Here is a 27,633-nt window from a genome sequence, read left to right as displayed (position 1 = left end):
TTTTCAATATCAGCACACCACGTTGCGAACGATGAGAGGCGCCTGGATACAAATGCAAGGTCCAGGCAGCTGCTGTAGGTAGTCCCGCGTAGAAATGTCGGCGTGCCATCATTGTGCAAAACAAGACCTGCATTGTCCATGAACATGGCGATATCCCGTCCTCGAACGTTCGTAACGGCGCTTCCCCAGCCGTGGTGATGCGCATTGAAATCTCCAACTATTATACGGGGCTCCGAAACGCTGTCGAGTAGCGATTGCAGTCGTAGGGCATCATATCGACCCCTTGGTGCATGCAGCCACCTATAATAGAGAATGTGCGCCAATTCAAAGTCATAGTGATTGCTACATACTCGTTGCTACTGCCCCCAGGAATTTGATGCCGAACGTAAGTGAGGTCACGGCGGACGCATAGTAGTACCTTGCTCAAATGCCCAGCCGCTTCACAGAGGAAACTTTCATAAACGGACAGTCGAAAAGGAGATGTGATGTTAGGCTCACATATTACAAGCACTGGAAATCGGTACTTGAAAATCCTCTGCCTGAAATCTGCTAGGCGGCCTCGCAGACCTCGAGAATTCCATTGTAATACTGCCGATCGAGAGATTCTCTCCTGTAGTGAGGGTGCTGACGACGGTAGAGCCATAATTTTTGACTGCTATTAAAGGGTGGCAAGCACCGGTTCAATATCGTCTAAAATTTGGACAGCAGCCTTAGCAATTGGCGTGTCCACTCCAGCAATTATCAGCCGTAAGGTGCCTATCAGCTGTTTCAGCGTCGCCCTGATTTGATCATCTGTCGTAGACACACCCGGCGGACGCACAGGCGGGCGTGTCACAGAGCTTACAGTACGCGATGGTAGAGGTGGCCACTCTGCGGAGTCCTCCTGGGTGGTTGACAGTCTTGGCTCTTGCGGAGCTGGAGGCGGTGGCTTCTGCGCGGCAGAGCGGTCTCGGTCCTCCTGATGTATTGACACTTCATTTAATGAGCTCAATTTCTTCTGCCGGTTTCGTGTCCTCCTCCTGGAGCGACGTACCGCGATTGCTGCTTCTCGGTGAGTAGAATGGTCTCTCACCATTTTCTTCAAGATCTTCATCTCTGTTTTCACCTTCGGACATTCCCTAGACGTTGCCTCATGAGGACCTTCGCAGTTGGCACAAACTGGAGGCTCAATCGTACATATAGGTCCCTCGTGCACGCCACCACAACGCGGACATGCTTTCGTGCTCATACACGCAGCACTTACATGTCCAATCTTCTGGCATTTTCGGCACTGCACCGGTAGGGGCACATAAGGACGCACTGGGTGGCTCACAAAACCCACTTTCACATGGGATGGTAAAGTAGTACCCTCAAACACTAGTTTGACACACCGTGATTGGCCGAAACGATGGATGTCAGTTAGGCGAACAGAACTTAATAGCAGTTGCACCAAGTCCATATCCTTGATCTCTATGTCCACGTCAGAAATCACACCAGCAGTAGTGTTAAGTCCATGAGCGAAGAACGAGCGGACTCGTATGTTGCCAAGGACAGACACGGTCTTCAACTTCTCCAGGGTGGCCCGGCTAGAGACATCAACAGAGAGGATATTCCTTCTTGCATTAATACGCACTTCTTTTACTTGGCCCGGAACCATTCGTTCAAGAAGAAGAGTCAAAGTCTGCCTGTTGATGGAGTTGAGATTCTCTAAATCCTCAACAGGCATGTATGAAATTGTGTAAGTGAGGGATTGCTCACTCACATTGGCCTCGTTAGCTGTTTTCTTGCTCACACTGTGTTGGTTAGGCATCTTCGTGGTCACAATGGACTTGTTAGCCCGCTTCGAACGCACACTGGGCCCACACTCAGTCGGTGTTTTGGAAAGCTTCCTCTTCAGGCGCCGACTCACAATCTCGGTGTAGCCACCGTAGAACTCCATGTCATCCGAGTCGGAGAAACTAGACGACCCCGGGAGCTCTGAGGGAAGATCCATAATGCATCCGGGTTGATCTGTGCGGTTCACACTGCTAACCACAGAAGGCAGCAGAGGCGGCGGGTCATCCGCCATCGCCTGGGACGGCGAGGTTGCCTTGAAGCCAAAGAAGCACAAATTATTTCGAAAAAGCAGGAGCTCGATCAAGAGAAGCTGCCGTTCGCAGAGCTCTTCTTCTTCTCATAATCGACAGAAACTTGACTGCTGCTTGGGCAGTGAGCGCCTGCAGGCAGCGACCTATTGTGAGCCAAATAACACCCAGCGGTCACGGCGTGGAATTTGTACTCACTGAACATCGAAAAAAGTGCGGTTTATGGGTTGCGCACTAACCAAAAAAATAGTGTAGAGTAAAAGAAAACGAAGAAGGGGTACAACGCGCAAAAGTATTTAGGAAAATTAGTAGGCTAGAGACTTGCACTACTGTTGGCATGGGACCACTACGATGAGCGTTTTGTCGTGGCGCAGACCATTATCCATTCTTCCGCTTTTGGCTGCCTCCAACCCCAATGGTAATTTAATATTGACACTCCGAATTTCTTACTACAGGAGGATGGCCGGAAGAAATAATGGATGGACTACTCTTAAGCTGTAGCCGACCACTGGCAAAGGGTGGGTCAGTCTGGTACTGCTTACGGCAGCGGCGAAAACGAACTTTTCCGGCTGATTCGATGCCACAAACCACCGCAGGAAAGCTCTTCTTATGGCATCCTGAGTAGACAATGAGAACGCGAATTCCAACCCAGAATTTCAGCTGGCCGCCAGCAGAATATACTATCTTTCCTAAAATCCTGCTGTTGAGGAGTTAATTTTTTTCTTTTGTCTGTATTACATATTAGCTCGAGCTTTTGCTGACTGACATCATCCGCCCACCTAATTTTCTACCGCCGCCTGCTACGCTTTTCTTCCCTTGGAATCCAAGAATTTGCAGGGGTCAAGTTGATGCAGCTCGCACAGGACCAGGTTAATTGGAGGAATATGGGAGAGGCTTTCGCCCTGCAGTGGGTATAGTCCGGCTGATGATGATGATGATATCTGTAATCTAAGGGGCCTCTCCGCGGCCGCTTAACCTCCACTCATCGTGATTTACTCGCTCCAGCCGTAAACCAGTCTGACAACATTTCGTTCACCGTAAGTGCACATTGCTTACCATTCCCGAAAAAAACGTTGTCTACGTCTCTACACACTGAATTTATGTACTGCCTGAGGCAGGCAGCACACGTTATATTAATAGCGTTACTGATTACCGAAGGTGAAGAGAAGGTTGGAGATGACCACACATACTTTTTGTTTCTTCGGTGGCGGCTCTGTTACACTCTCGGGAGTGTTGTCCGGGACGGCGCCTACTTCAATTTCCTGGACGAGTCCTTTGGCGCTCCATCGCGCGCATCGTGCCTGCATTTCATGCGACGCACCAAATCATGACAGAGTCCTGGCGTTCATAAATGTGACCGAAAAGAAAATGATGACACTTACCCAAAATCCAGAAGGGTTGCCGGCGCTGGTGGCTGGCCGGCTTCCCATTCCACCATGACTGTTGTGCCGCGCAGTTCTTCTATGGCGCTTTCCTTCCTTAAAAGCTTCATACCAGCATCGGCGCCTATGGCACGGACCGCATAAACATCCCATTTTTCCTCTTCGTTCCATTTCACAAGTACATGTGCCATTTTGGAGTCAACGAGGGTAGCTGGATTACAACCAAACCGTTCTCACTCTACCTTCCGAAGAGTGACTCGTAAAAACGGGGCGGACTTTTAGGCAACATCAGGTGACGACGGTAACGTACCGTGTCTGCGTGCGGAAGTGGGGAGGGAGTGATGCCCAGTCACATGTCAAGAACTGTGGAGCAAACTATTTTGTAAATATTGTACAAAGCTCTTCCCTGTCCTTTCTTGCTGTCGCTCCCCTCTACACTTCTACTCACTATCCTCTCTCTTTGCCTTTCATTTCCGCGGGCTGCAGCTCGGGTGCACCGAAGAAGAATCTGAACTTGTCTTTTTGCCGCGGGAACTCGATCTACACGTTCCGAGCTTTCTTAGAAACTTCGATTTGTTGCCCTGTGTGGCCGATTTCCGTAATTAAATCGAATTAACGTCCGGCTCCCGCCTTTTTTTTAATTCTCCCGCGTACGGTGGGCGGAGTCGACCAACGCGTGTAGCGCCTTTCACCCAGTCCCGTGGCGGCTTGCCGCTCTGCCATCGGCGGAGTAATACGTAGTAGTCCGTAGTAGCAAATAGTCCGCGCGTATTTTTATTTCTGCGGGCTTATTTTGCGGCTATATTATCTGCTAATGAAACTATTTATTCATGGAAACCTAAAAAACAAAATAAAGCGGAAGCAAAGCCTCCATGGAGCTGGCTGAAAGGCACTTCACGCGTTGGTCGACTCCGCCCACCGTACGCGGAGAATTCAAAAAATAAAGGCGGGAGCCGGATGTTAATTCGATTTAATTAGGGAAATCGGCCACAGAGGGCAATAAGTCGCAGTTTATAACAATGCTAGGAACGTGTAGATCGAGTTCCCGCGGCAAAAAGACAAGTTCAGAATCCTCTTCAGTGCACCTTTAAGACATTAGACAGCAATTGCCGCGGCCGGCAACACTTTTGCTTCACGTTTATTTTTTTTTCTTTAAAAAATAAACCACTACCACAACTACTGCAGTACCGGTTCTGGGAGCGCAGAGTGCGCTTTTTTATTTTTTCACTTCAGAAGGGGTGGTTGGAAGGCGAGTGAGCTTTTCGAGCTGTCCGCTGTAAGAACAGTTCGAACATCGTTCCCGTCCCGCCGAGGAAGATTGTGGTTTTTCCTGTTTCTTGGAAGAGATATTTGCGCGAGGGGGGGGGGGGGGGGGGGTTTGGTACAGGCTAGGGGCTGTACAAAGTTCTTCTGCGGAGTTTCTGTTGAGCGAAACAGGCTAGAAGCAAGAGTGGAGCCGTGCACACTTTCATGCTATCTGTTCCGGCTCCCGCTTTGCATTCACAACGACGTTCTCCAGTCTCCCCGCCAAGCTTCGAAACTACTACTTGCGGCAATGCTTGTGGTTACGTGGGGGGGGGGGGGGGGGGGGGCGGTGTAGCTCGGCTTCTGACGCCCTTGTGGGGGCACTGCTTGGAACGGGGAAGGGGAGTAGGGATGTGGCGGGGGGGGGGGGGTTATCGCTTGCGCCGCGCACGCAGTGGACGTGGTCACCAGGTGTCCGGGCATCTTGGCTGAGGCCGCAGCAGTCCTGTCTCTGGCTCCATGGCAAGTGGACCGGTCTTGGGTGGGCCCTGCGCAGTTCGCATGGGGGTAGGGGGGGGGCGGTATTGATCTTCCTGCGCAGGGGTTGGCGCAGGGGGGTTGAAGCTCTAGGAGCGGAAGTCGACTTGAGCTTCGAAAACGTACCGTCTCCGAACAGAATCTTCTCGCATGGATTTCAGAGGCGTCGATGGGACATGCCCGGTTCTTCAGCGGGTCCGCGTTCGCAGCCACTCCAGAACAACCTAATAACACGCGCACCGCCTGTATGCATAACAGGTAGAAACTACGCCGAAAGCTGGCAGCGATAGCAAGAAAAGCAACAGAGCTGAAGGCACGACAAATGCCTGCGGTTCTCGGTACACAGGAAGCCAACCCACACAGGACGGTACCTACATTTAGATTCCAACCATCCCATCCCGCACAAAGCATCTGTCGTTACATCATTACTGAAGAGAGCAGACTCCATATGTTCCTCACGTGAAGAAAAAAGGAAGAAGAAGAACCGAGTCATTTTTGACCTCCAAAAGAACGGCTACCCAAGCTCATTCATCCGGCGCATTATCAGGAAACAAGAAAGGCAAAACAAAATCCGATCTATTTTTTCCTCAGGCGCGTGCCAGAAGCGAAAACGTGTTTGCATCCCATACGTGAGAGGCGTGAGCGAGACGCTGGCTCGCATTAACGGAAAAGAAGGGGTGCTGGCACTCCACTAACCGACCAACACTATAGGTCGCCTTCTGCCCCGCCCAAAATACCGGCAGCCCAGAGAAAAGGCCCAGGGCGTCGTGTACAAAATTCCGTGTTCCGTCTGCCCGGCGTCGTACATAGGGAAAACGAAGAACTTCGCGGAAAGGATGAGCCAACACAAAGCGGACGTCCGTCACATGAATCGTCAACGCAGCGCCGTGGCCGAACACTGCGAAGGGTGCGACCACCCAATTGACTTCGACAGCACCATTGTATTGGAAACGAAAGCTAATACCCCTGTCAAGCGCGCAAAATAAAGTGCACTTACGAAGAGAGTCACTTGCTAAAAGTGGTCTCTAGCACTGCTTAACGGCCCAATGTAAGTGCACTCGCCAAAGTGCGCACTCAGGTCGGAGTGCGTTCACCGAACACACTTTGAGGGCCGAGTGCGTAGCCTCGATGGCAGTAATTTTCGCACGTAAAATGTATTATGTTACAAGATGTGGATAAAAGTAGTTTTTATCTGTTGAAGATATTTTTTTATTTGTGCAATGACTTTAAGACAGCCACTAGCAAAACAACATACAATAAAAGCACGAGACAATCATGTATTCACAAAGCGGAGCTTGGTGCGGCACTGCGGCGACGCCATTTTCATCTTGGTGGCAGTTTGCGTCGTTCGTTCTCGAAGGTGGTCCAGCGGCGTCGCTTCATCTTCTGCGGACCAGTCTCATCTTTCGGTGTTCCTGCCAGTGTTTTTTTTTTAATGCGATGTTTATTGCCTCAGGGCATAAAACGGCATGTAATGATAAATGAGGATGCCTAAATGAATGAGTAAAGGTTCGCTGATCTAATGAAATCGAGCAGTGAACGATGATGAAGTCCTTGTGTCCAAGCGGTGTACGAAGCACTGTTATCGGGCGAAAGACCCGCTGCCGCCAGGTGCCGAATTCTTGTACGCTTCAGCGCCGGGCAAACCCACAGCAGGTGGTGAATGTCGGCCTCAAGATTTCTGTTCTTGCAGACTGGACACCGGGGGCGGGGAAACACACCTTCGAATTGCGGCCACTTTCGTGTAACGGCCGGAGTTAGGGCAACCCCGACCCGGATCCTCCGAAGCGCAACCTCCTCTGCACGGGTAAGACCACGGGGGAGGGTTACCGCACACGGAGGGATTAGAGCACGTGTGCGGCGCCAGAGGTGTTCCTTTTTTGTTAAAAGGAGGGTGGTGTCATCCAGTGTTAGGACTCGAGGCGAAGACGAAGTTGGGGTCACAAGGTGGGTCGCAGAATCTGCACGGCTTTGCGAACTCAGGAGGTCTCGTGGGACCCACTGAATTCGGATTGGCTGCGGGATGCGTGCCGCGAGACGATGGATGTCCTGGCAAATGCCTGGGGTGCGACTGACGCGTCGTAGTAGGCGTATGACTTGAAGAGCGTCGGTGCGGATGACAATGCGAGCCGTAGGTAGTAGGGGAACGGCGGCCACTGAGCATAGTGCCTCTTGAACAGCAAGCATCTCCACACAGAAGGAGGAAGGAGGTTCTGGGAAGCGAAACCTGGACGTTTTGTTGAGGGCAGGCTTGCAAGGGCAGTAAATTGCAGTAGTGGTTTCGCAAGCCTGGATGCCTGCGTCAACGTATAAAACGATGGAGCCATGCGGCAGATGGGCGTCTTCTTGTGCAATTCGTTCGCGAAACGACGCCGCCGCGAGGGTAGATGATGGCCGACGTAGATCTGTTGGTTTGTTATCGCTTAGCTGCACAAAATGCCAAGGAGGGAGAACTGGCGTAGGCGGCTGTCGAATGGAGTGCGAGGAAGCATACGCCCTGAGTGCACACGTTGCGTGTGTAAGGTTAGACTTAAGCCGGCGAGCATCACGCCTTTGCTGCACCAGCTCATCTAGAGTATTCAGCTGCGCATGTTCTTGGAGCGCCACGATCGGGGTTATGCGGGGAAGGCAAGTGATGACCCTCATTGCCTCTCGATTAACGGCTTCAAGGCGATCCCACTGACCCCTCGTCAAATGCTGGAATTGGGCTTGGTACACGAGGCGCGGTTGCACAACCGCCCGCACCAACTGTCTTGCAACATGAGAGCGTGCGCCGCCTGTTTTAGGAGCAAATCGTCTAATCAGACCTAACGCCTGAATCGCTTGCTTTTTAGCTCGAGATAGCCAAGCAGTCCCTGTTACTGACTCGTGAATCGTCAGGCCTAATATTTTGACTATCGAACTTTCTTGAAGTGGAGTTCCCGATAGATGGAGACGAATTTGTGTCGCAGCGAGTTTACGGCGTCCCCAGCGGTTGGCAACAGACACATACGTAGTTTTGCTCACTGAAAGCTGAAGACCAATTGAAGAGGCATAAGTCGACGTTATATCTAGGGCTGACTGTAGGGCCGAGGCTTGAGTCAACAGGTCGTGGTGGGTGCTCCACACAGTGATGTCATCCGCGTACAATAAAAACTTAATATCAGTCACTTCATGTAAGCGCCAAGCAAGGGGGATAAAAGTAATATTAAATAATGTGGGCGATAGTACCGATCCCTGGGGCACGCCGCGAAGAGGCACAAAGGATCCGACGGCCTCACCACTGAGGCGTATGGCAAAGTGTCGGCCTTCAGAAAGGATTTTACAAAATTGCGCACTCTAACGGGGAAATGCAGCATGTCAAGTGATTCCAGGATAGCAGCATGACTGATATTGTCGTACGCCTTTTCAACGTCCATGGCCAGTACGGTACGCACATTGTGGCTGCGTGTTGATGCTAGAACTGATGACGCCAAGACAGCCAATCCATCTTCTGTACCTATGGACGTTCGAAAGCCGATTTGGGCGGGGTGATAGAAACCGTGGTGCTCAAGCCACCACGACAGGCGTGTGGCAAGCATCTTTTCAGTAAGCTTGCAGGAAGATTTTTTTGTATCGTGTGTTGCCGTACCCGTCTCTGCAGTGTGCAGTGAACATCTTTGCAGTGAACGCGGCGGCAACAGATATGGCAACTAATGAAAGCTGCCAAAGACAGGAGCGGACTACATGGACAGACGAAGAGACGCGAGCCCTTATTAGAATTTGGGAGGACCTTTTGCCGGACCTCCGCCGGACGAAAAGAAACCTCAAGGTCTACATGGCGATGGCCGAACGGCTCCGTGCCGTCGGCATTAGCAGGACCACCAGGGAAATCCAAAAGAAAATTTAAAACTTGGGGAATAAGTACAGGTTGAAGTCTTCTCAAAAACATTATTGCGTTTTGATTCGCTGTTAGCCAGCTATTGTTCGTTGCCGCGGCAGTGACGCCACGAAATTGACATTTTTAGTCGGCTGTTTTCAAGCATTGACAAAAAAAAAATTTCGGTACTCGCGATTGTCTCGTGCTATAAACGTTGTACCTCCCCGTGGGTGTTATTTGATTTCAGGCAGCTGACAAGGACAGGCTCTCGGACGGGGTCCGGGGGCATGCCATGGAAGTTTTATTGGGAACTACATAGATTTCTTGGTTCCCTGCCTGTCAACGACGCAAGCCTCATGGAGGAAAGCATCTGCGATGCAAACGTCAGTGCTTCCCCTGAGGAGGTACAGTATCTATCATTATATAGCATTTTAAATATGATGCAGGCCCATTTGGTATGGAATTGATGTAAACAAACAAGCTACAAGAAATGTGGGCGTACTTGAACAGGATGAAGGGCGTATGCGTATACATGGAAGAAAGCCGTTTTTATTCGTAGCCGCAAGAGAGGTTTTTTTTTGCATGCAATTGATTAGGCATATCTGTTCTGCAGAAGCATTATTTATTTATCGTACCCCTCAGGGCCAGAGGCATTACAGAAGGGGAGTGGCAGAAACACAAGATTAGAAAAATACAGCGGAGAGAAAAATTTAAATAACACCTGAGTATACAATGCTAGCTATAGCTTCGCGGAACATCTCGTAATTATTGATGTCGGCAATATCTACGGGAAGGGGATTGCAGTCACACGGGGTATGCGGCAAGAATGAGTGAGGAAAATATTTGGTGTTACAAGAATCGAAACTGACTTTATGATTATGGTGAGTGCGATGGGATACATAAAATGACTGTGGAATAAGGTGATCGCACAGTACAGGATGATTGTACAACTTGTGAAATAATGCGATACGAGACACCTTTCGACGAAGTGACAGCAATGGAAGAGAAAGACTAGGCTTCGTAGTAGTTATGCTAGCAGTGAGGTCATAATTAGTGAGATGAAATGCGCAGAGTTATTCTGAACCATCTCAAGAGCAGTATGACTGTTGTAAGGAGAATCCCAGACTGATGATGTATACTCGTTTGGAATGAATTAGTGTTATATATATCAAAAGTTTCGCACACTACACAATTTCTTTCCTCAGATTTTCAACAACATGGTGCATGATGAAGTGAGGCAGAATGATGAATCGTCTGATGACCCTCCAGAAATGGAAACAAGCAGCGACTCCCTGGAACCAGCACCCGTCACTCAGGAGTCAGCTGCACCACAGGCTGCACAGGCACAGGCACGTGCTGCAGTAAGGAAGCGGCTGGCTGCACCATCGAAACTGTTGGCACAGCTCTTAGATGAGCAGCGGCAGCTTCGTTGCTCACTAGAGGAGCAAAGAAAGAAAACATTGGAAATGCAGAAGGAGCATTAAGAAATTCTGAAACGCGAGGACAAACTCATTGCCATTCTGGACAGGCTCTGCAAATAAATATTTGCCACAGCGATATGTTCTTTAGTACATTTTTTCACATGTGACAATATAAGTAGAGATCGGGTAGTCTTTGGAGAGTGCAATGCTACCCAGTGTTGATGCGCTCCGAGGGAGACCTAGGCATGTGCGAAGGGCCTGACCCTTCACTGACTGGAGGGCACGCATGTTAGTTTTGCACGTGTTTGAGAGTACAGGTGTACTGTACCGCAAGCATCCCACAAATAGAGCTCTGTACAACTCCAGCATTGACTGGACCGACGAGCCCCATGATTTTCCACCCAGAAATCGGAGTAAATGAGCGATAGATGTTAGCTTTTTTTTTCAGAAGAGTGCAATGCGGGCTCCATGATAAATTGCGGTTGATCAGGATCCCTAGGAAACGATGAGATTTGCTGTAAGAAATGACTTGACCGTCGTTGCGTGCCGGATATGGGGTCATACATTTACGTGTAAATGCCACTAGCGCGTACGTTTCCGGTGAAACGCTGAGACCTTGCTTCTGGAGATAGGAAGAAGTGATCGAGGCTGCCTGCTGAAGTCTTGCACGCACCTGGAGACGCGTCAAAGAAGAGGCCCAAATGCAGATGTCATCGGCGTACATACACACCTGGACGGTGTTGGGGAGGTTCTCAGGGAGGGCGATGAGAGTCAGATTAAACAATGTAGGGCTAAGGACACCGCCCTGGGGCACGCCACGGTGGGTGTAATGCGCAGGCGTCGGGCCATCTTCACATTGGATAAAAATGATCTTTTGGACAGATAGCTCTCTATCCACGCAAACATCCGACCACCGATGCCCACAGTTTCCAGCGCATCAAGGATGGCCTCATGGGTCACGTTGTCGTAGGAACCTTTTACATCCAGAAAGAGTGCCACTAACAAACGTTACAAGCGCTTCTGTTGTTGAACCGTGGGTACGAGATCAACGACGTTGTCAATAGAAGAGCGACCCCGCCTGAAGCCGGTCATAGCGTCGGGGTATATTTTGACGTGTTCGAGGTACCACTCAAGGCGCGACGAAATCATTTTCTCCATGACCTTTCCTACGCAACTGGTCAAAGCTATTGGCCTATACGATGAGCGCTCGAGTGGAGATTTCCCTGGTTTTAGTAGGGGTATCAATCGACTCGATTTCCATTCTTGAGGAACAGCACCGTCGAGCCAAGAGTCGTAACGTTTGAGGAGCTCTTCTCGCTCCTCGTGGCCAAGGTGGGACAGCGCAGCATATGCGATTCCATCTGGCCCTGGTGAAGACGAACGCTGACATTCTGCAAGAGCAGCGTCGAGTTCCTCGCGAGAAAAAAGGACATCCATGGCTGAGACCCGTGAGGCAGGAGGAACACGCCGGGACCTCGAAGCAGTTGCTACACCAGCAATTTTCCTGCAGTAGTCCGTTGCTACCTCAGACTGCTGTCGATCTTGATAGACAGCCAACGCATAGAATGGTTGTCTTTGCTGGGGAAGCGTACGGAGGCCCCGCACAGTACGCCATATGAGGGACATGGGCTTGCGGGGATCCAAGTGCTGACAAAAGGACCTCCAGCGCTGGTTCGCCAGCTGATCCACATACGTCATATTGTTACGCGGCGGCCAGCTGAAGAATGAGGCGTGGTGAACGATGGCTATGAGATGATTTAATGGCCGCTGGCCTAGCGCGAGCGCTCCGTCCCGCGCCACTGCCAGCTTCGTCTTCGTCACACTACCCGGGGCCTCCGAGCGATCGTCCCGATCGGTGACGAACAGACGGCGAAATGGCGATGGTCTTGAGTGCGGGGTTGAACAGTATGTAGAAGATGGTGCAGTGCTGGCCGCCACGATGAGAAAGATGAGTCCCGGTCCACGAAGCATCCGGGCCGGAGGGTGCCAGGAGCTGACGGCCGAGGTCCGTGGACGCACCGGACGGCAGGGGCAGGGGGGCGGTGTCTTCACGTGTGGGTCTTGGTCGGTCGGGTCTCGGGTCGGTGGGGTCTTGGGTCGTCGTGTCTTGTGGTCCGGGCGGGGGGGGGGGGGGGGCACTGTTTTATCCACTGTTTTATCGTCACGGGTGGGACGACAGTTCCCGCAGTGCGACTCGGCCCCACAGCCGGCGTCGCTGCTTCGGCAGACGCGCTTCTGTGCATTCATCTTTCACGCCATATCTTTCAACTCTCTGTCTGCACGTGGCAGCGGTTGTGGCTCGACTCGAGCCAGTGGGCAGACCCCTGCACTTTCCTCTTCATCCTCACTTCAGCCGCAACAACAACTGCACCCGCGGTATCTCTTGTGCAAACAAGCATCATTGCTTCGGCGGGCGCGGTTTTGTGCAGCGCGTCTCTATCATTTCTGCTATCTCCACCTGGCATCGATTGTGAATCAGCTCGGGTATGATGTCATCACTCTGTAAATCTTGCGTCATCCTGTCATGTCTTCACGCACGCCGGCGGCCCGAGTTCGTCTGTTCCTGGACCCCAATGTTATTTTTAGAGAATTTTCTGAGCCTTCTTTTCTCCCATGACGTCATATGACCGAAGCCGTCAGAGGATACCAGCTTCCGGCGACACGTGTTGCGGACACTTCCGGCGTCAGCATAGCCTTCTAATGCTTTCTTAATGACAATAATACTAACGCTTACGACACAATAAATGGGTTGTTTCACTCACGTGAGGAGAAGGCATAGTGAAGGAGACAGGTGCACTCCACGTGGTTCCACAGGAGGTGCTGGCTGGTAAACTTGCACATCTCTTCAGGCTATGGGAGCGGATGCACGTGTGTCGCCGATGGAGTCCACTACAGACCTGAACCACCAGTGTGAATGCTGCAAAGCGCCCAGAGCATCTCAGCACTCGAAGCATCCCTCACGCCGCCGCCTGCCACCATCGCGAACACACCAGGCGTGGCGTGCCTTGCGCGCTTGAGAACTGTCTGGGTGGTGTGCATGCTGCCTGGCTTCACCACTGACGAGCGCGGAGAGAGAGGCGATGGTGAGGGAGGACAAGTTAAGACACGGACGGTCTCGACGCGCGCTGTCTTGCTCTCTGGCGAGCGAGCCGGTCGAGAGGAAACACGCAGCCCGTTCGCCTAGTCGCAGTAACCGGTTACCCACCCCCTTTTTCCTTTGCGCCCATGCCGCCCTTCGACCTCCCTCACTCTGCGACGTCACGAAAAAGCGGTGGAGCTGCCGTCGATGCAGGCTTTCGCGCGGTAAGAAAAATAAGTTAACTCCTCACTCCCCTACCGCGGTTAGCGTGCGGTTAACAGTGCTCGGAAAAATCATAATCGGCAGAATCACCAATGTCGTCCAGCTGCGTCGCCGTGGCGTGCACTGAAAGGCACAGAAAGGGAAGTTCAGTAAGTTTCCAAAGGTTTCCCGTCCACGAAGGTCGCCGTAAGCAGTGGGCGGCCGCATTGAAGCGCGAAGGATGGATACCGACGCCGGCTCATAGGATATGCGGAAAACACTTCGTCACGGGTAAGCTGAAGCTCAATCACCTTTCCACCACTGCGATGTGTTTTGCGCGAAGGTCACCAACAACTTTCATTTGACTTTTTTCGCGAAATGTAATTGCATCTAGCGTGCTTTGGTGTGTGGGGCGCCATTGCGTACGTAGTACGGACGCGCCGACAAGGAGGCAGCATTTTTGTGGCGAAAAGGCATTTTTATGTTATCGCACGCATATGATGCGCTAATCTGCGTAAAAAATTGCTAGAACAAGCTTTGTCACATGCAGTATTGTAGATATGCGTAGCGGCAGCGCTAAAGAGCAGAGTTGGACTCGGTCACGATTGTGTTGCCGCAGCTAACCTAGCAATTTTAACGCGTGCAAAAGGGACTGCTAACAAGTTTCACAGTGTTCACCTCTATTTGGTTTGATCGGCTTCACGATGAAGAGTATGCGCGTGTTAACTGCCGCTCTTTAGCTCGATCCAGCCTGAACTTTTCTTTTTTTACCAAGCGCATGCAGTCATTCACAGCGCTGGATTGTGAACGTGAACTGTAAGGTTTAACGTCTCAAAGCGACTAATGGGCTATGATGGAAACCTTAGTGGGGGGCTCCTGATTGATTGAGGCTACTTCGGGTTCTTTAATGTGCGCTACACATTGCACCGAACACACGTGCATTCTGCGTTTTGCCCCCATCGAGACGCGGCCGCGATGGCCCGCATTGAATACATGTCCTACGGCTTTATAGCCGAGCGCTTTAAGCACCGAGCATTCGCGGCGGCTACAGCTCGTAGCTGTAACGCACTCTAAAAGCGCAGAATGTAACTGCATCCGTGGTACACAGGAGAGCCCTCAGACGACCCTCACCACATCGATTATGTGCCGACGATATTCGCGCACAAGAAGAACAAAAAGTCTGCAGTTCCTGCTCACCTGTAGAGCGGCAAGGACCGAGCGCTTGCTCAATAAGTGCAGGATTCAATGGACACTTGTAAATAGATGAGGATCCTTCACTTGAACGTATCATGTACTGCTGCTGCTTTTTCCCTGGTTGCAATCTTCAGCCCTCAAGCTTCCTACCACGTTCTGATGCAGTTTCCATTTCATGTTTTTTGACAGCACCATCATCAGATGATCAAGTTTGGGAAGCTGACGAAGCCAGCAGTCATGTTGGTGAGCTGGTATTTGGTCAGTTCCAATGAAGACAGCACTTTATTAGCACAGCAGGCCATCTTTTATTATTGTATGCATCACGCTAGTTACATTATTTCAGATTTTCAAGCCGAGTCTTCCTAGCTTGACACAGGAGTTGCTTATTCACAGCATGTCTGTGCTGAAGGTAAGGAAGTAAAAACTGAGAATCTCAGTGAACCATTCAGTTCGTTCATACGCAGGTTCCGCAGCTGCACATGCATCATGGAGGGATGAAAACATGCATTTTCCACGTCAAGCACGGGTGATGAGCTGCTCGTAGCAGTACCAGGCTACATTTGCAGTAAGTGTTTTGCAATTATATGTGGTATGCATCATTTATAGCCAATGCTCTTGTTTAAGAGCCAGCATATCAAGCTTTGGAAGAAGAGCTGCTGCTCTAGAAAAAGAAAACAAAAAGCAGGAGCGAGACATTGATGTGCTAAAGAAAGCACTGCATTATTCCAAAGAGAGGGCTGCAGAAGCAGAGCAGAATGCACAGCGGAATGCACGGCGGGGACGCTTCTCTGCAAACTGCATTACGGAGCAGTGCGTGAGTGTTTACACAGGGTTTTCAAGCAAAGCGCTTTTCCTCTTTTTTGTTTCACTTCTTGAAAATGTGGCTATGTACGTTCCAAATCGCTGCACTGTAGCAGATGCTGTTCTAGTTGTACTAATGAAACTGAGGGTTGCGTTACATTTACATTAGTCATCGTTTCGGGCTCTCAGAAACAACAGTGGCAAGGATAATGGTGAAGAACATCCCAATCAATGCATCAGAACTGAAGCGTTTCATTATTTGGCCTTCACGGGAGGACGCATGCAGAACAATGCCCATGATGGTGCCCAGGAAGTATCCGACATACATGGTCATAATCGACTGTACTGAAGTACGAATTCAAAGTCCATTACGGTATTCTGCTAGGTCTAAAACCTATTCCCATTCTAAAAGCTCCAATACCATCAAATTCATGGTAGCGTCACGCCATGTTGTGCTGTTAGCTTTATCACAAAATGCTGGGGATGGCGGGCATCAGACAAGGGGATCATATTGAAATCAGGCTTCTTGGACAAACTTCAGGAAGGAGACATTCTTTTGGGTGGCAGAGGGTTTTTAATCAGAGCAGATGTTGCCCTTCAAGGTGCCAGGTTAGCAGTGCCAGCCTTGACAATATGCAAAAGACAACTTTCAGCTAAGGAAGGGGTAGATGCTCGGCACATCTCTACACTCTAAAAAAAAGTTAGTAAAAAGTTAGTAAATGGGTAGTAAAAAGGTAGTAACTGCAGCAGTTACTAACTCTGACTTCGGTTTGCTACTTTTTGCCGACTACTTACTACCCTCTTCAAAGTATAGTTAGTAAAAGTAGCCTTTGCTACCTTTTTACTAACTATGGTCGCCGGTTACTACCTAGTTAGTAACCGTTCCTTTTACCCCAAAATAAAGTCAAAATGATGTCAATGAATGTAACTGACGCAGACTGTCATGCCAATAAATTGGTTTTGTAATTACACATTTCTGCAGGGGCATGCGGTTAGGTGGACTGAGCTGTTTCTGCAATCTCAACTTCATAATTAACGCTGGTATCTTAGCTCAACCGGTACGAGCAACTAGCCCGTAAATGCGAGCCTAATTTACGGAGTATATAAGCCTGAGAAAGATTTCCCTACATGTGCACGCGCAGTGCGCGAGTGTGACTCTTCCTGACTTGTGCTTTTCCTGCATTCTGGATCTTTGTGTGCGCGCGGTAAGGTTGTTGATGCCATCATCTCGCATAATTTCTACACGTAATGCGCGGTAAGTGTGTGATTTACGGCCAGCACGTTTGATAGCTCTGTCTGGATTCCGGAATTAGTCAAATCGACTGTGAAGCTTTTTTATTTTTGGAGTACGCACAAATTTGAAAAGCCACGCCAGCACACAGTACGAAGCAACGTTTATAGATATACTTGAGTTTCGAAACTCTCCGCAGCGCCCATTGGGAGAAGCCGGCCCGCCGCGGTTCCTGCCACCGCGGCGCTGCGGTCGGAGGTTGCGCTATGGAAGCAAGCGTCGTCTGCTAGCGCCCAATGTTTTGCCTGTGCAGGGGCTCCTAGATCGCTTGTACAACTGACTTTTGCTCGCTAACCTTTTCGATTTGCGGTAATTTTATCATGCGGCGAAAAGTTCGAACTTTTCTGTCTTCCATATTCACGCGTTCCAGCCTTCGTCGTAGTGGAGTGCGCTCGGTTAGTTTTTCAGCGCGGTGGTCATTGAAGGAGCGGTTATGTACGAGCATGCGACAATACGAACAGTGGCCTACAGCAGAACAACTGTCCTGCGACTTCAAAGCCGCGGTAGATTTACGTTTTATCGTTGCTAAAAGCCGTGTCGCTCATTAGGCGCGTCGCGCCTGCGTAGGATGGCGGACTTGACTGCGTCCGTTTTCTTTCCTACAATCTTTCAAGTTCCGCTCTTGTGGTTAGTAGTAGCTCTGGTGATTCTTCGTGAGCGGGCTGACAAGCCACCTGTGCACTCATAGCAATTGCGCCTCTCTTCTTCGGTGATCGCCGCCTTTTGGTTGCAGAAGACAGGTAACTGGGCAAATTCGGAAACAGCGTGGGAATGGCACCATTTTTCAGTGCCCACGAATCCCGTTCTATCTTCACAATCCCACCGTTGATGTTGTGCTTGAATGTTTTGACGATGTCTGACGGCTGGAAAAGAACGTCCCACACTTTGCATGTTTTGCTGAGTAGCTTGTCAGCGCGGGGGATCGCTCTAGCCCAACTCTCACGAAGCTGCGGGTCCAAAGGTGCCTCTTTTCTGGGTTGCTTCGGTACCCGCTCGTACAACCAGGCACGAAGCATGTCGGCATGCTGGCGCTGAATTTCAACGCAGTTGATGTTAAAAATAAAAAAAAATGTCGAGTGCAGCTCTTGGTGGCAAAAAACGGCTGGCCTGCAGCAGCAGGCCGTGGAAATCGACGACTTCTTGCAGCGTCCAAATCACTCGCTTTTCACTACACTATGGCAAAGGCTCACAGTTCACGAAGCAGTCGCACGTTCACAAACACGAAACCGAATTAAAGGAGAACGAAAGCAACACAAACACGCAAAAAAAACCGTGGAAACGGGAAAAAAACAGCCACCGATGCACACGACGCAAGCGAAACGTTGGCGCAACCGCCGACCGCAGCGGCCTCACACTCCCTAGGGACAAGTCGCGCCCGGCTCCAGCGGGCGAGTTTCGAAACTCAAGTATATCTATAAACGTTGGTACGAAGAACCTAGCAGCATATGCGAGTTTCTATTCATTTTCTGAGTAAATACTACTAGCTTCCCGTTACTAACTGCGGGTAGCAGCCGTTACTAACTCAATGGGTTAGTAACTGTTACTAACCTCCCCGTTACTAACTGCAGTTACTAACAGGGTAGTAACATATGTGACAACCAGTTACTACCCCAAAGTTAGTAAGTACTACTACCTTTTTTCTAAGAGTGTAGAGTGCGTATTCATGTGGAGCGAGCCATTGGCCGCATTAAAGTATTCCGCATTATCAGGCACCGACTGCCCATCAATATGCTGCGGCATGCAACAGACGTTGTTGTGATTTGTGCTGCCATCACAAACTTGAAACCTCGGCTTGCATAAGTATGGAGCACAGCATGGCACAGAGTCTTTTTACTGTAACGAATAAAAAGGAGCAGCAAATTAAGATGTGTCATAGTGCGAAGATTTTGTTGTTTCTTTGCTTGTGTTGTGTGTATGACTTCAAGGTGGTGTGCTTTTTTTTTTGCAAAACTCCTGTAGGAGCCTGTGAAGGCTTCAGTGTATATAAATAAAAATAGTACCACTTCTGGTTTCGAATTAATTTCGAAATGTACTGCTCTATGACTGAGGACTGGCTTCTGGTAAGCACAATGCTGTGGCCATCTGCACAGTTTCAGCCACTCTGTAATGAATGCCAGGTGAGCAAAGACTGGAAAAGTACCACTATGGACAAGTTTATGCTGTCAGGCCACCTTCAAAACAGCCAGGTTGCTCTATTTATTTCGGCCCCACGACTGCGAAAGGCCAGTTATGTGTTAACTTGGCGCGCTCTAAAAACCATGCTAAAACGACATATAGCTGTCATTATCTCAATGCAGCGAAACTGAAGCCAGGCACTTAATAAATTTTTAATGACTAAAGATGGTTTATGGTTTATGGGGTTTAACGTCCCAAAGCGACTAAGGCTATGAGAGACGCCGTAGTGGAGGGCTCCGGAAATTTCGACCACCTGGGGTTCTTTAACGTGCACTGACATCGCACAGTACACGGGCCCCTAGAATTTCTCCTCCAAAGAAATTCTAGCCGCCGCAGCCGGGATCGAACCCGCATCTTTTGGGTCAGCAGCCGAGCACCATAGCCGCTGAGCCACCGCGGCGGCTTAGTGACTAAAGAGGCATGGAGGAAAATGTGACTTGTTTCTAACTGTTTCGTTGTAAGGGATGCAATACTAAGTAGCTTTTTGAGCATGTTTCTTAACAATGCACAGAATTCTTCCAACCGGAAAAGCAGCAGAAATTTCCGTGGGTCTTTTGGATATGCAAGTCACAAAAACAGCTAAGATGAAACAAAGGTCAACAACCGCAAGAACTACATCTCCCAAACTGGAGCTGAAGCAGCAACATAAATGCGCATTTTGTGGTACTCACACAAACCATGTTCCTGCTCCCATCCCACTTCCTCACGCAAATACTGCCTATAAGAATTGTAGGCATTTTCTAAGCATATGTGGGGAAATTAAATGAGGCAACAGCTACTACAACTGAGCTTCTTGATCTTCATAACAAGCTCTTCCTGCAAAGTCTCAACACTGCTCACACAATCACATCTGCAGATAACAAAAAAGCAGCACCATAAATAGTTGCAGTACCACCACATTTACATATTGCAAGTCTGGAGGTCACAGCAGCAACATGAGCTCTTGACATGAACATAGCACACATACACCTAATACATAGCACACATACACTTGAAATTAATGCATGTATTTGTAACACACTACAGTGAGGAGCTTCCTCTCACCCACCACTGTGGCTCAGTGGTTAAGGCGCTCGTCTGCTGTGTCGGAGTACCCTGGTCGGAATCCGACTGCAGCGGCTGTGTTTCGATGGAGGTGAAACGCAAAAGGTGACTGTGTGCTGTGCGAAGTCAGTGTATGGTACAGCTCCCCACGTGATTAAGCTCCAGCACCTAGTTTTCCCTTTCTTATGTCACTCCCTCCTTTATCCCTTACTTTATGGTTCAGCTGTCTACTGAGACGGAGATGTGAGACAGACAAAGCGTCATTTCCTTTCCTCAAAAACCAATTTTCATTTTTTTTCTTCCTTTTACATTGAAGCTGAATGCCACATAGAATGCCCAAGTGAGCACAGGTCGTGTACAATGATGTTCTTAGTTGCCAACCACCCTGGGTTACTACGTGGGAAAAGGATTGAAATTTCTTGAAAAAATATGGATGCAGTAAATTAACTTTACGCATAGCAACAGAGGTTAAACAAAAATGCTCAACGAGTTCCTTGCTTAAGGTCTTCTAAAGGTACCATGTTGTAATTATTATCGCACAGATTTGTTTCTGGTCCCTGACGGCAAGCATGTTAAGTTTCACTGCGGTGCCAATGTATTTTAAAATTTGCAGGTGCTCTGGCCCTAGTTCAGGCAATCTCAATGGCCAATACTGCCTTTTCGACGTCGCAAACACCCTCTGCACGCCGTCATTAACAAAATTTATTTTGAAGAGCCGCCGCGGTGGCTTAGTGGTTATGGCACTCGGCTTCTGACCCAAAAGATGTGGGATCGATCCCGGCTGCGGCGGTCGAATATCGATGGAGGCGAAATTCTAGAGGCCCGTGTACTGTGCGATGTCAGTGCACGTTAAAGAACCCCATGTGGTGGAAATTTCCGGAGCCCTTCATTAAGTTGTCCCTCATAGCCTGAGTCGCTTTGGGACGTTAAACCCCATAAACCAAACCGAACAAAATTTTGAAGCTTGCTTTTTGGCTAAGAGGCATTTTATGCAAGGATTTGTCTATTGATACTTCAGCCTTCAACACAGCCTGCTATGCAATAAGAATAAACAAACTGCATGCATGAAAATAAAACATGAACAGTATTTCCCGGTCAGCTTAAAACAGAGCAGGGAGCAGATGCTCGGCCCAAACAGTACGAGCTTTTTGTAAAAAAGGCTTAAAGAAGGTGCTGCTGTACGTGACCTCCACAATTGCGAACTGGTGCGGCAACCACACTACCAATGGCATATGCTTTTTCTACAAGCGTGCAGCTGTGTCTGCACTTGTGTAAAATATGTGTGGCTCTCCAAAAGTGTAGCACTGGCACTCAAATATGAGGCCTCCAATGCTTGGTGGTGGGGCTCCTTAAGAGACCAAGGGCACTTGACCTCCAGTAGGCCCATACCATGGCAACTGCAGTGCCACAGACCATCAGGGGTCGCACCAACGAAGGGAGCCTGGGGAAAAATATAGCAGAGGTAAATTCATGCACCACAAGAAATGAATCAAGTCCCTTACAAAGCCACCAACTGAATGTGAAGTGAACAGAAACATACACCTGGATCAATCACGAAGCCGATTTCATGGAGCTCGTAGTTGCGATGATGAGCTTTCATGAAATCCACGTACTTCTCCTTAGCCACCTTCTCTTTATCAGCACCTCATCTGACAGCCTCAATGTTGAGTGGTGGCCGCCGCTGCAGGATGCTGTCCAAAAGGCCCTGGACATTTGTGCCTGCCTTCAGTGTTCGGATCTAAAAAAAAGACGCAGCCCTTGTACTTGACTTGCTCCTATGCTGGCCCTATAAGCAAGTAGTTACAAGTACAAAAATGAACTCACCCGGTGCATGAGACAGAGAGAGACTCTTTAATGAAGAGCAGAGAATTTAGCCGGCGTTTAAAAATCGCTGGCATGCTACTCTGCGTAGGGAGGGGAATTTGGGAGATAAAGACAGAAGAAGAGCAGAGTGGAAGAGGTTAAAAAAACGAAGATAAAATGCGGCCATGAATGGGTACTAAGAATGCAATGGCGAGTATTGATGTAACCTATGGAGTGATGGAGTGCATAGTCCATCAAATGGGCTGACGAAGTTCACTGCATGAAGAATGCATGAAGGTGACGTGCAAGTGAATTTAAAGCTTATCGAGATGTCCAATGTCTTTTAAATATGTGAATAGAAAAGTCATTGCAAGTCTCTGTTGCCTAAGGCAGGCTAAGGGACCTAAAACTTTGTCCATTGTAAGGGGCACTGAGCAGAGCTTCTGCATGCAATGTTCATAGTACGCACGCTCGTTAGCACATGCAGGGCACTCAAGCAAGATATGCTCCACAGTTTCTACCGCGGCACAGTTGTCACAGTGCGGACTGTCCATTTGTCTAAAACGGTATCGTAAGCAGTTTGTATATGCAGCATTAAGACGAAGTCGATGATAAAGTGTTTCCAGATGTCGAGGAATTCTGGGTGAGAGTCTTGATCTAAGATGTGGGTCGATTGAGTGAAGAAATTGGTACTGATATGTCGGCAAACTCCAAAGCCGATACATTTCTTCGGAAGCAAAACTTTTGGCCACCTGGGACGCATCAGATTTCGTAAAAAAAGTTCTAATGTATCTCCGATGTTGATGGCCCTTACGGGCCGCTTCATCTGCTTTTTCATTAGCCTGAATGCCACAGTGAGCAGGTACCCACTGAAATGTTATGCAGTGGCCTGCGGCAATAGCTAAATGATGTAGATATCCGATGTCCTGGGAAACTGGCTGGTGATTCGTTTTCTTCAGCAGGTTGGCCAGGATCTGGAGAGATGCTTTCGAATCGGTGAAGATAACCCAACGGTCGGCGGTTCGGCGCAGGATGCAAGAAACAGCTTCCTTAATGCCGTGAAGCTCAGCTGTCGTAGAGGATGTCCTCCGCTGCAGCCGGTAAGAAAGGGCATGGCCTGTTGAGGGCACATAAAGGCCACATGAAGAGGTTTCTTTAGTAGTTGAACCATCGGTGAAGATATGGGTGTGCTGCCTATATTCCTCCGTTAAGTAGGCCAGAGTAGTTTGCAGAAGCGCTGCCTGTGGCATGCGGCTGGTAGTGCCAGTGAACCCTCCATACCTGGCTTCATGCCACAACGGTGATTTGGCCGTTAGCCTCGTGGATTTCTCAATTCTTTCAATTTCATTTATTGGAGGAAACTTATCTTCAAAGAATTCTTCCTTAGTGCTCCGTGCTTTTTTTAGCATTCCTGGGTGGAAAATTTTTTCCCACCCAAACATGCTGACTACGTTTTATAGGTGAACATCTCATTTGGACTTAATGAAATATTGGGCAAAAAATATCCAAGGTGCAGCGCTCATTGCCCTTGTTGATGGAATGCTGACATACAATTACCCATGTCAGTTACCAACTAGCTTTCATGCGCCTGCTGATAAACTCAGAGCTAGACGTGCTCGCCTAAAAACTAACTACACTGCCTTGGCAAGGAAATGGTAATGCCATTTTTTCACTATTCGCAGTTAAGTGCACCTGCACACATTTCACTTGTTTGTACTGTCATCTTCTAGCATTTCAGTGCGTTAATCGCGTATGCACTGGATTCGCGGCAATGCTCACGATCCGCATAATATTCATGCGGATACAATAACACACTTTGGCACGTCAGACGTCCTGCGCAATTCCCCCCCCCCCCCCCCCGCTATTATTACTGCTTTTATTGATGCCCTATTCATTTTTGTTTTTGTTTTTTTACAGCTTGCGCTTCAATTGAATGTGCTTGAGTTTGAGATCCCGTCATGTATTTACTTCTCGCGTGACCAAAAAAGGACGTTGAAATTATGGGATGCATTGTTTTCCCAAAAGAGTAGGTACAGTGCGCTTATTTAAAATTTAGCTGCTAGTAGTAGCTACCTGACGCAGCACAAACTTGCATATCGAGAAAGAAATGTATAAAAGCAAGCAATAGCAGAACATGAAGATCCTGGGTTGATACTCAACTGTTACTGAGTTATGCATGACAGTGGCAACAACAATTTGCCATTTAGCAAACACATAACAAAACACACTAATACATGCAACCTCCAGTTTTATGCAAATGTGTTTGATGATGGCACTCGAACATGAGAAATGTACGAAGATGGCTGTTCATTCACCTTAAAAACGTGTACATTTCTTCATCCTCTGATGCTGAGTCTGCGTCCTCTGAATTTATCTTCGGAGTACTTCTGAGAACTACAGCACTCGAGCTTGCCTTTTTCAGGCGCTGAAATATTTCAATGTCCCTTGCGTCATAGGTCTGAGGGGGTGTGAATGGCTTCCGCAGCAAGCTTTCGAGCCTTCTTGCCTGGCTTGCTCAAGTTGAGCTGGTCAAATGGGACCATGATAGCCTAAAATATAACACAATTATGCACAATAATAATTTAGTGCAGGTGTTACGTGTTTCAAGAAAAATTTCTCATGCCAATGTAAATTTGCCTTTTTGGACACAGCTGCACCCCAAGCACATGGCTGCGAGGTGCACGCCACATCTGCATTGCCCCGAGCAGCTGCCTCTAGTACAAAAAGTAGTGCTGCAACGTGGCTGCACACTTCATCTAGCCTGCATAACAATGCACTTGATGATCACTCTGACATAAGAAGGATTTAGAGGAAGAAGTCAACTTACCCAGCTTTGCACTGGCAGTGGCCTGCCAGTATTTGTCCTGATGTGTCGTTGACACACACCCACGTATCGTGGCCTTTTGCAGCCGCGGTTTGCGAAGGCATTACCTCGGCGCGCACAAAACTGATTTTCATATCAGCTGGCCTCCGCAGTCGACACTTTCGGACCAGTCCTGCACACGAGGGATAGTGAAAAACATCACAAGAATAACAAACATGCTTTTAATCTCAATGTTCTCATCAAAAGGCACAGAGATGGGAAAAAAATTTAAATGCGTGAAATATCCAGCGTTTAAGGCGAACGGTACTTTTTGACCTAAAGTCGTATCTACATCAGATATGGACTTCTCTGATAACAGCTTTGTCTCCGGAGTTTAGCGTGTAGGTGTCCCGCAGTACGAAAGCTACCGAGGGTAAGCGATCGGATGACGCAATTCCACATCGGCGCCTGCTCCCGCCCAGACGGCGGCAGTCGTCGCCTCGGGGGGAGCACACTTGACGTGTGGCTCGGCGCGCTAGCCATAAGAGTGCCTACTGCATCGCCTGCCTATCCTCTTTCCTCTCTCCCCGGCGCCGTCTTGACGCCGTTTGTGTTTGTGATGCTTGTTTTTCGCGAGTGCGGCGCGTCGACTCATCAGCGTGGACAGTGGAAAGCGCGGACTGTGTGGTGCGCGAGCGTGGCGACCGAACATGCATGGGACAGTGCGAGCCCTATGGAAGTGCACGAACAATTGAGTTGTAGCTGTAATATATTCGTTGTTTATTCTCAATGATTTGTGTGTGCGTCAAGTGTCCTTGAACGCTCCCCCTACCCTTTTTTTGTCATCTCTAAGACGAGAAGGCTCCTGATTAATTACGAACACACGCTATTTTAACGTGCCCACGCACCGCGCAGCAAGCGATGCGTGCGTTGCCGCCGCTGCTAGGAGACGGAACGCATGCCGCTACTGCGATACCGCAGCGATTCAACTCGAAGAAATAGCTGAAAGGTTCCATTGCGGGAATTCGGAAGTGTTCTTTTTTGTTCTATGCTAACAGTGCTAACACACTTATTTGCCGTGCGGTCGTAAGTACCATGCGACGGTGCTAATAAAGTATTGCGAGGAATGCTTCGTGCGCGGCTTGCTGCGCGGTCTGCGCGCCCTGTTTGTATACGCGCGGCGCGAGAAGACACATGGGCCACTTACCTGACTCGTAGTAGTTGTAAGCCTCCAGAGCTTTGTAATTTTCAACGCTTTCTGCAGTGAATTTGCAGCAAATAAACGACCACGTTGCTCAACTTCACCGGCGGACATCAACGCTTCGCTTCTACGCCCACTCGCTTTCCGGAACGGCGTACGGGTCCGGACGCTGTACGCCGTAGACATGGAGCTTCTCCGTGCAACGCTTCTGGTGCGCAGCGCTCAGGCTCACGAAATAATCGCTTACAGAGAGCATTATCTAGCTTGCAGACAAAAAAAGCACTGACAACTCATTACCGCATAGCTTGGTCGCACAGCAACTGACAGCAGCTTCGCCGCTTTTTGCCTACCGCGAGGTCGCTAACGACTGCAGCGCCACCTCGACCACCTCGTTTGGTTGTAAACATGAAGGAGGTCTTAGTGTTAGCCAAATTTATGCGCGCACTCTGCTCCGGACTGGCCGTGAATATCTGCCCAGTTTTGCAGCAGAAGACGGTGTTCTCCGTTCTTGACGTCCCACATTCTACTTCTGTATGTTCGTTACTGCTACTGGGAGGGGCTTAGAGCCAATCATTTCAAAAACACATTTCTAACTGAAATGCGTGCCCAGAGACCTCGTTCTTTTCTAACTATGCAAAACAATGTCGTGGCTCGCAGCTCTAATGTCAAACCACAATTTGTTGGTGGACCATATCATGACGCCTTTAAGCCTACTTTTGGCATACATTAACGTCTACACATAACCTAAATTTTCATGGAGGTGCTATCATTTAACATTTTACGTCTGCAGCAACTAAGGCTGCATTTAAAATTTTTAATGGTGCTGTAGCTGAGGGCTCCATTTGCCGAGTGAAGCTATGTAGAACTTTCATCCACGTATGTATTGTTCAGTGTTGAGGCGTGTGGTGTAGTGTGGCACTTTTCAGCGTCTACCTAATGAGGAGTCTTGAGTTTGAATTCTCAGACCCGATGCCGCCCTTTAGGAGTATAATAACAGAGGCAAATCTTTTAGTTGTGACTGCAATCATAAAAGAGCTATCGAAATAAACAAAACAGTAATTGAAGAACAAATGAGCACATAAATTTTACTATTAAACAGAATTAGGCAACAAAGTAAAGGGAAAAAAATACTGCCGCCGCGTTGGCTCAGTTGTGATAGTGCTCAGCTGCTGACCCGGAAGACGCGGGTTCGTTCCCGGCCGCGACGGTCAAATTTCGATGGAGGCGAAATTCTAGAGGCCCGTGTGCTGTGCGATGTCAGTGCACGTTCAAGAACCCTACGTGGTCGAAATTTCTGGAGTGCTTCACTACGACGTCCCTCATAGCCCGAGTCGCTTTGGGACGTTAAACCCCAATAAACTAAACCAACCAAAAACAGTACTGCTAAGAAGTGGAAGTCGCTGTTTCATCCTTTCATATTTCTTTTTAGGAAAGCTAATATTTGATTCAATGATTACCAAATAAATGACTTTTTGTCTGGTCTCTTTTATTTAGGTCAGGTTTGGCTGCATCACCATTCCTGCGATAAGAATGGTGAGAGTAGAGAATTCCCAGC

The 27,633-nt window shown here is 49.0% G+C and overlaps 1 protein-coding gene and 3 pseudogenes across 1 annotated transcript; 2 read left to right on the top strand and 2 right to left on the bottom strand.

Annotated features, from left to right (window-relative positions):
• Positions 1–270: 270 nt before the first annotated feature.
• Positions 271–3,493, bottom strand: LOC149369783 (uncharacterized). Its single transcript, XM_089576411.1, has 4 exons — positions 3,446–3,493; positions 1,802–2,068; positions 845–1,732; positions 271–300 (listed from the first exon to the last, which is right to left on the bottom strand). The coding sequence occupies exons 1-4, from the start codon at positions 3,491–3,493 to the stop codon at positions 271–273; spliced, it is 1,233 nt and encodes a 410-aa protein (XP_089432537.1).
• Positions 3,494–13,879: 10,386 nt separating this feature from the next.
• Positions 13,880–15,566, top strand: LOC149369782 (uncharacterized; annotated as a pseudogene).
• A 280-nt stretch (positions 15,567–15,846) lies between these two features.
• On the top strand, positions 15,847–18,852 carry LOC149369781 (uncharacterized; annotated as a pseudogene).
• Positions 18,853–20,063: 1,211 nt separating this feature from the next.
• Positions 20,064–25,002, bottom strand: LOC149369780 (uncharacterized; annotated as a pseudogene).
• Between the last annotated feature and the right edge of the window lie 2,631 nt (positions 25,003–27,633).

Source organism: Amblyomma mixtum, chromosome 1 (genome assembly GCF_055824585.1).
Source record: "Amblyomma mixtum isolate Tamu chromosome 1, ASM5582458v1, whole genome shotgun sequence".
Lineage (NCBI taxonomy): Eukaryota > Metazoa > Arthropoda > Arachnida > Ixodida > Ixodidae > Amblyomma > Amblyomma mixtum.
Note: the sequence above shows the minus strand (reverse complement) of the source record. Positions and strands in the feature narration are given on the sequence as shown.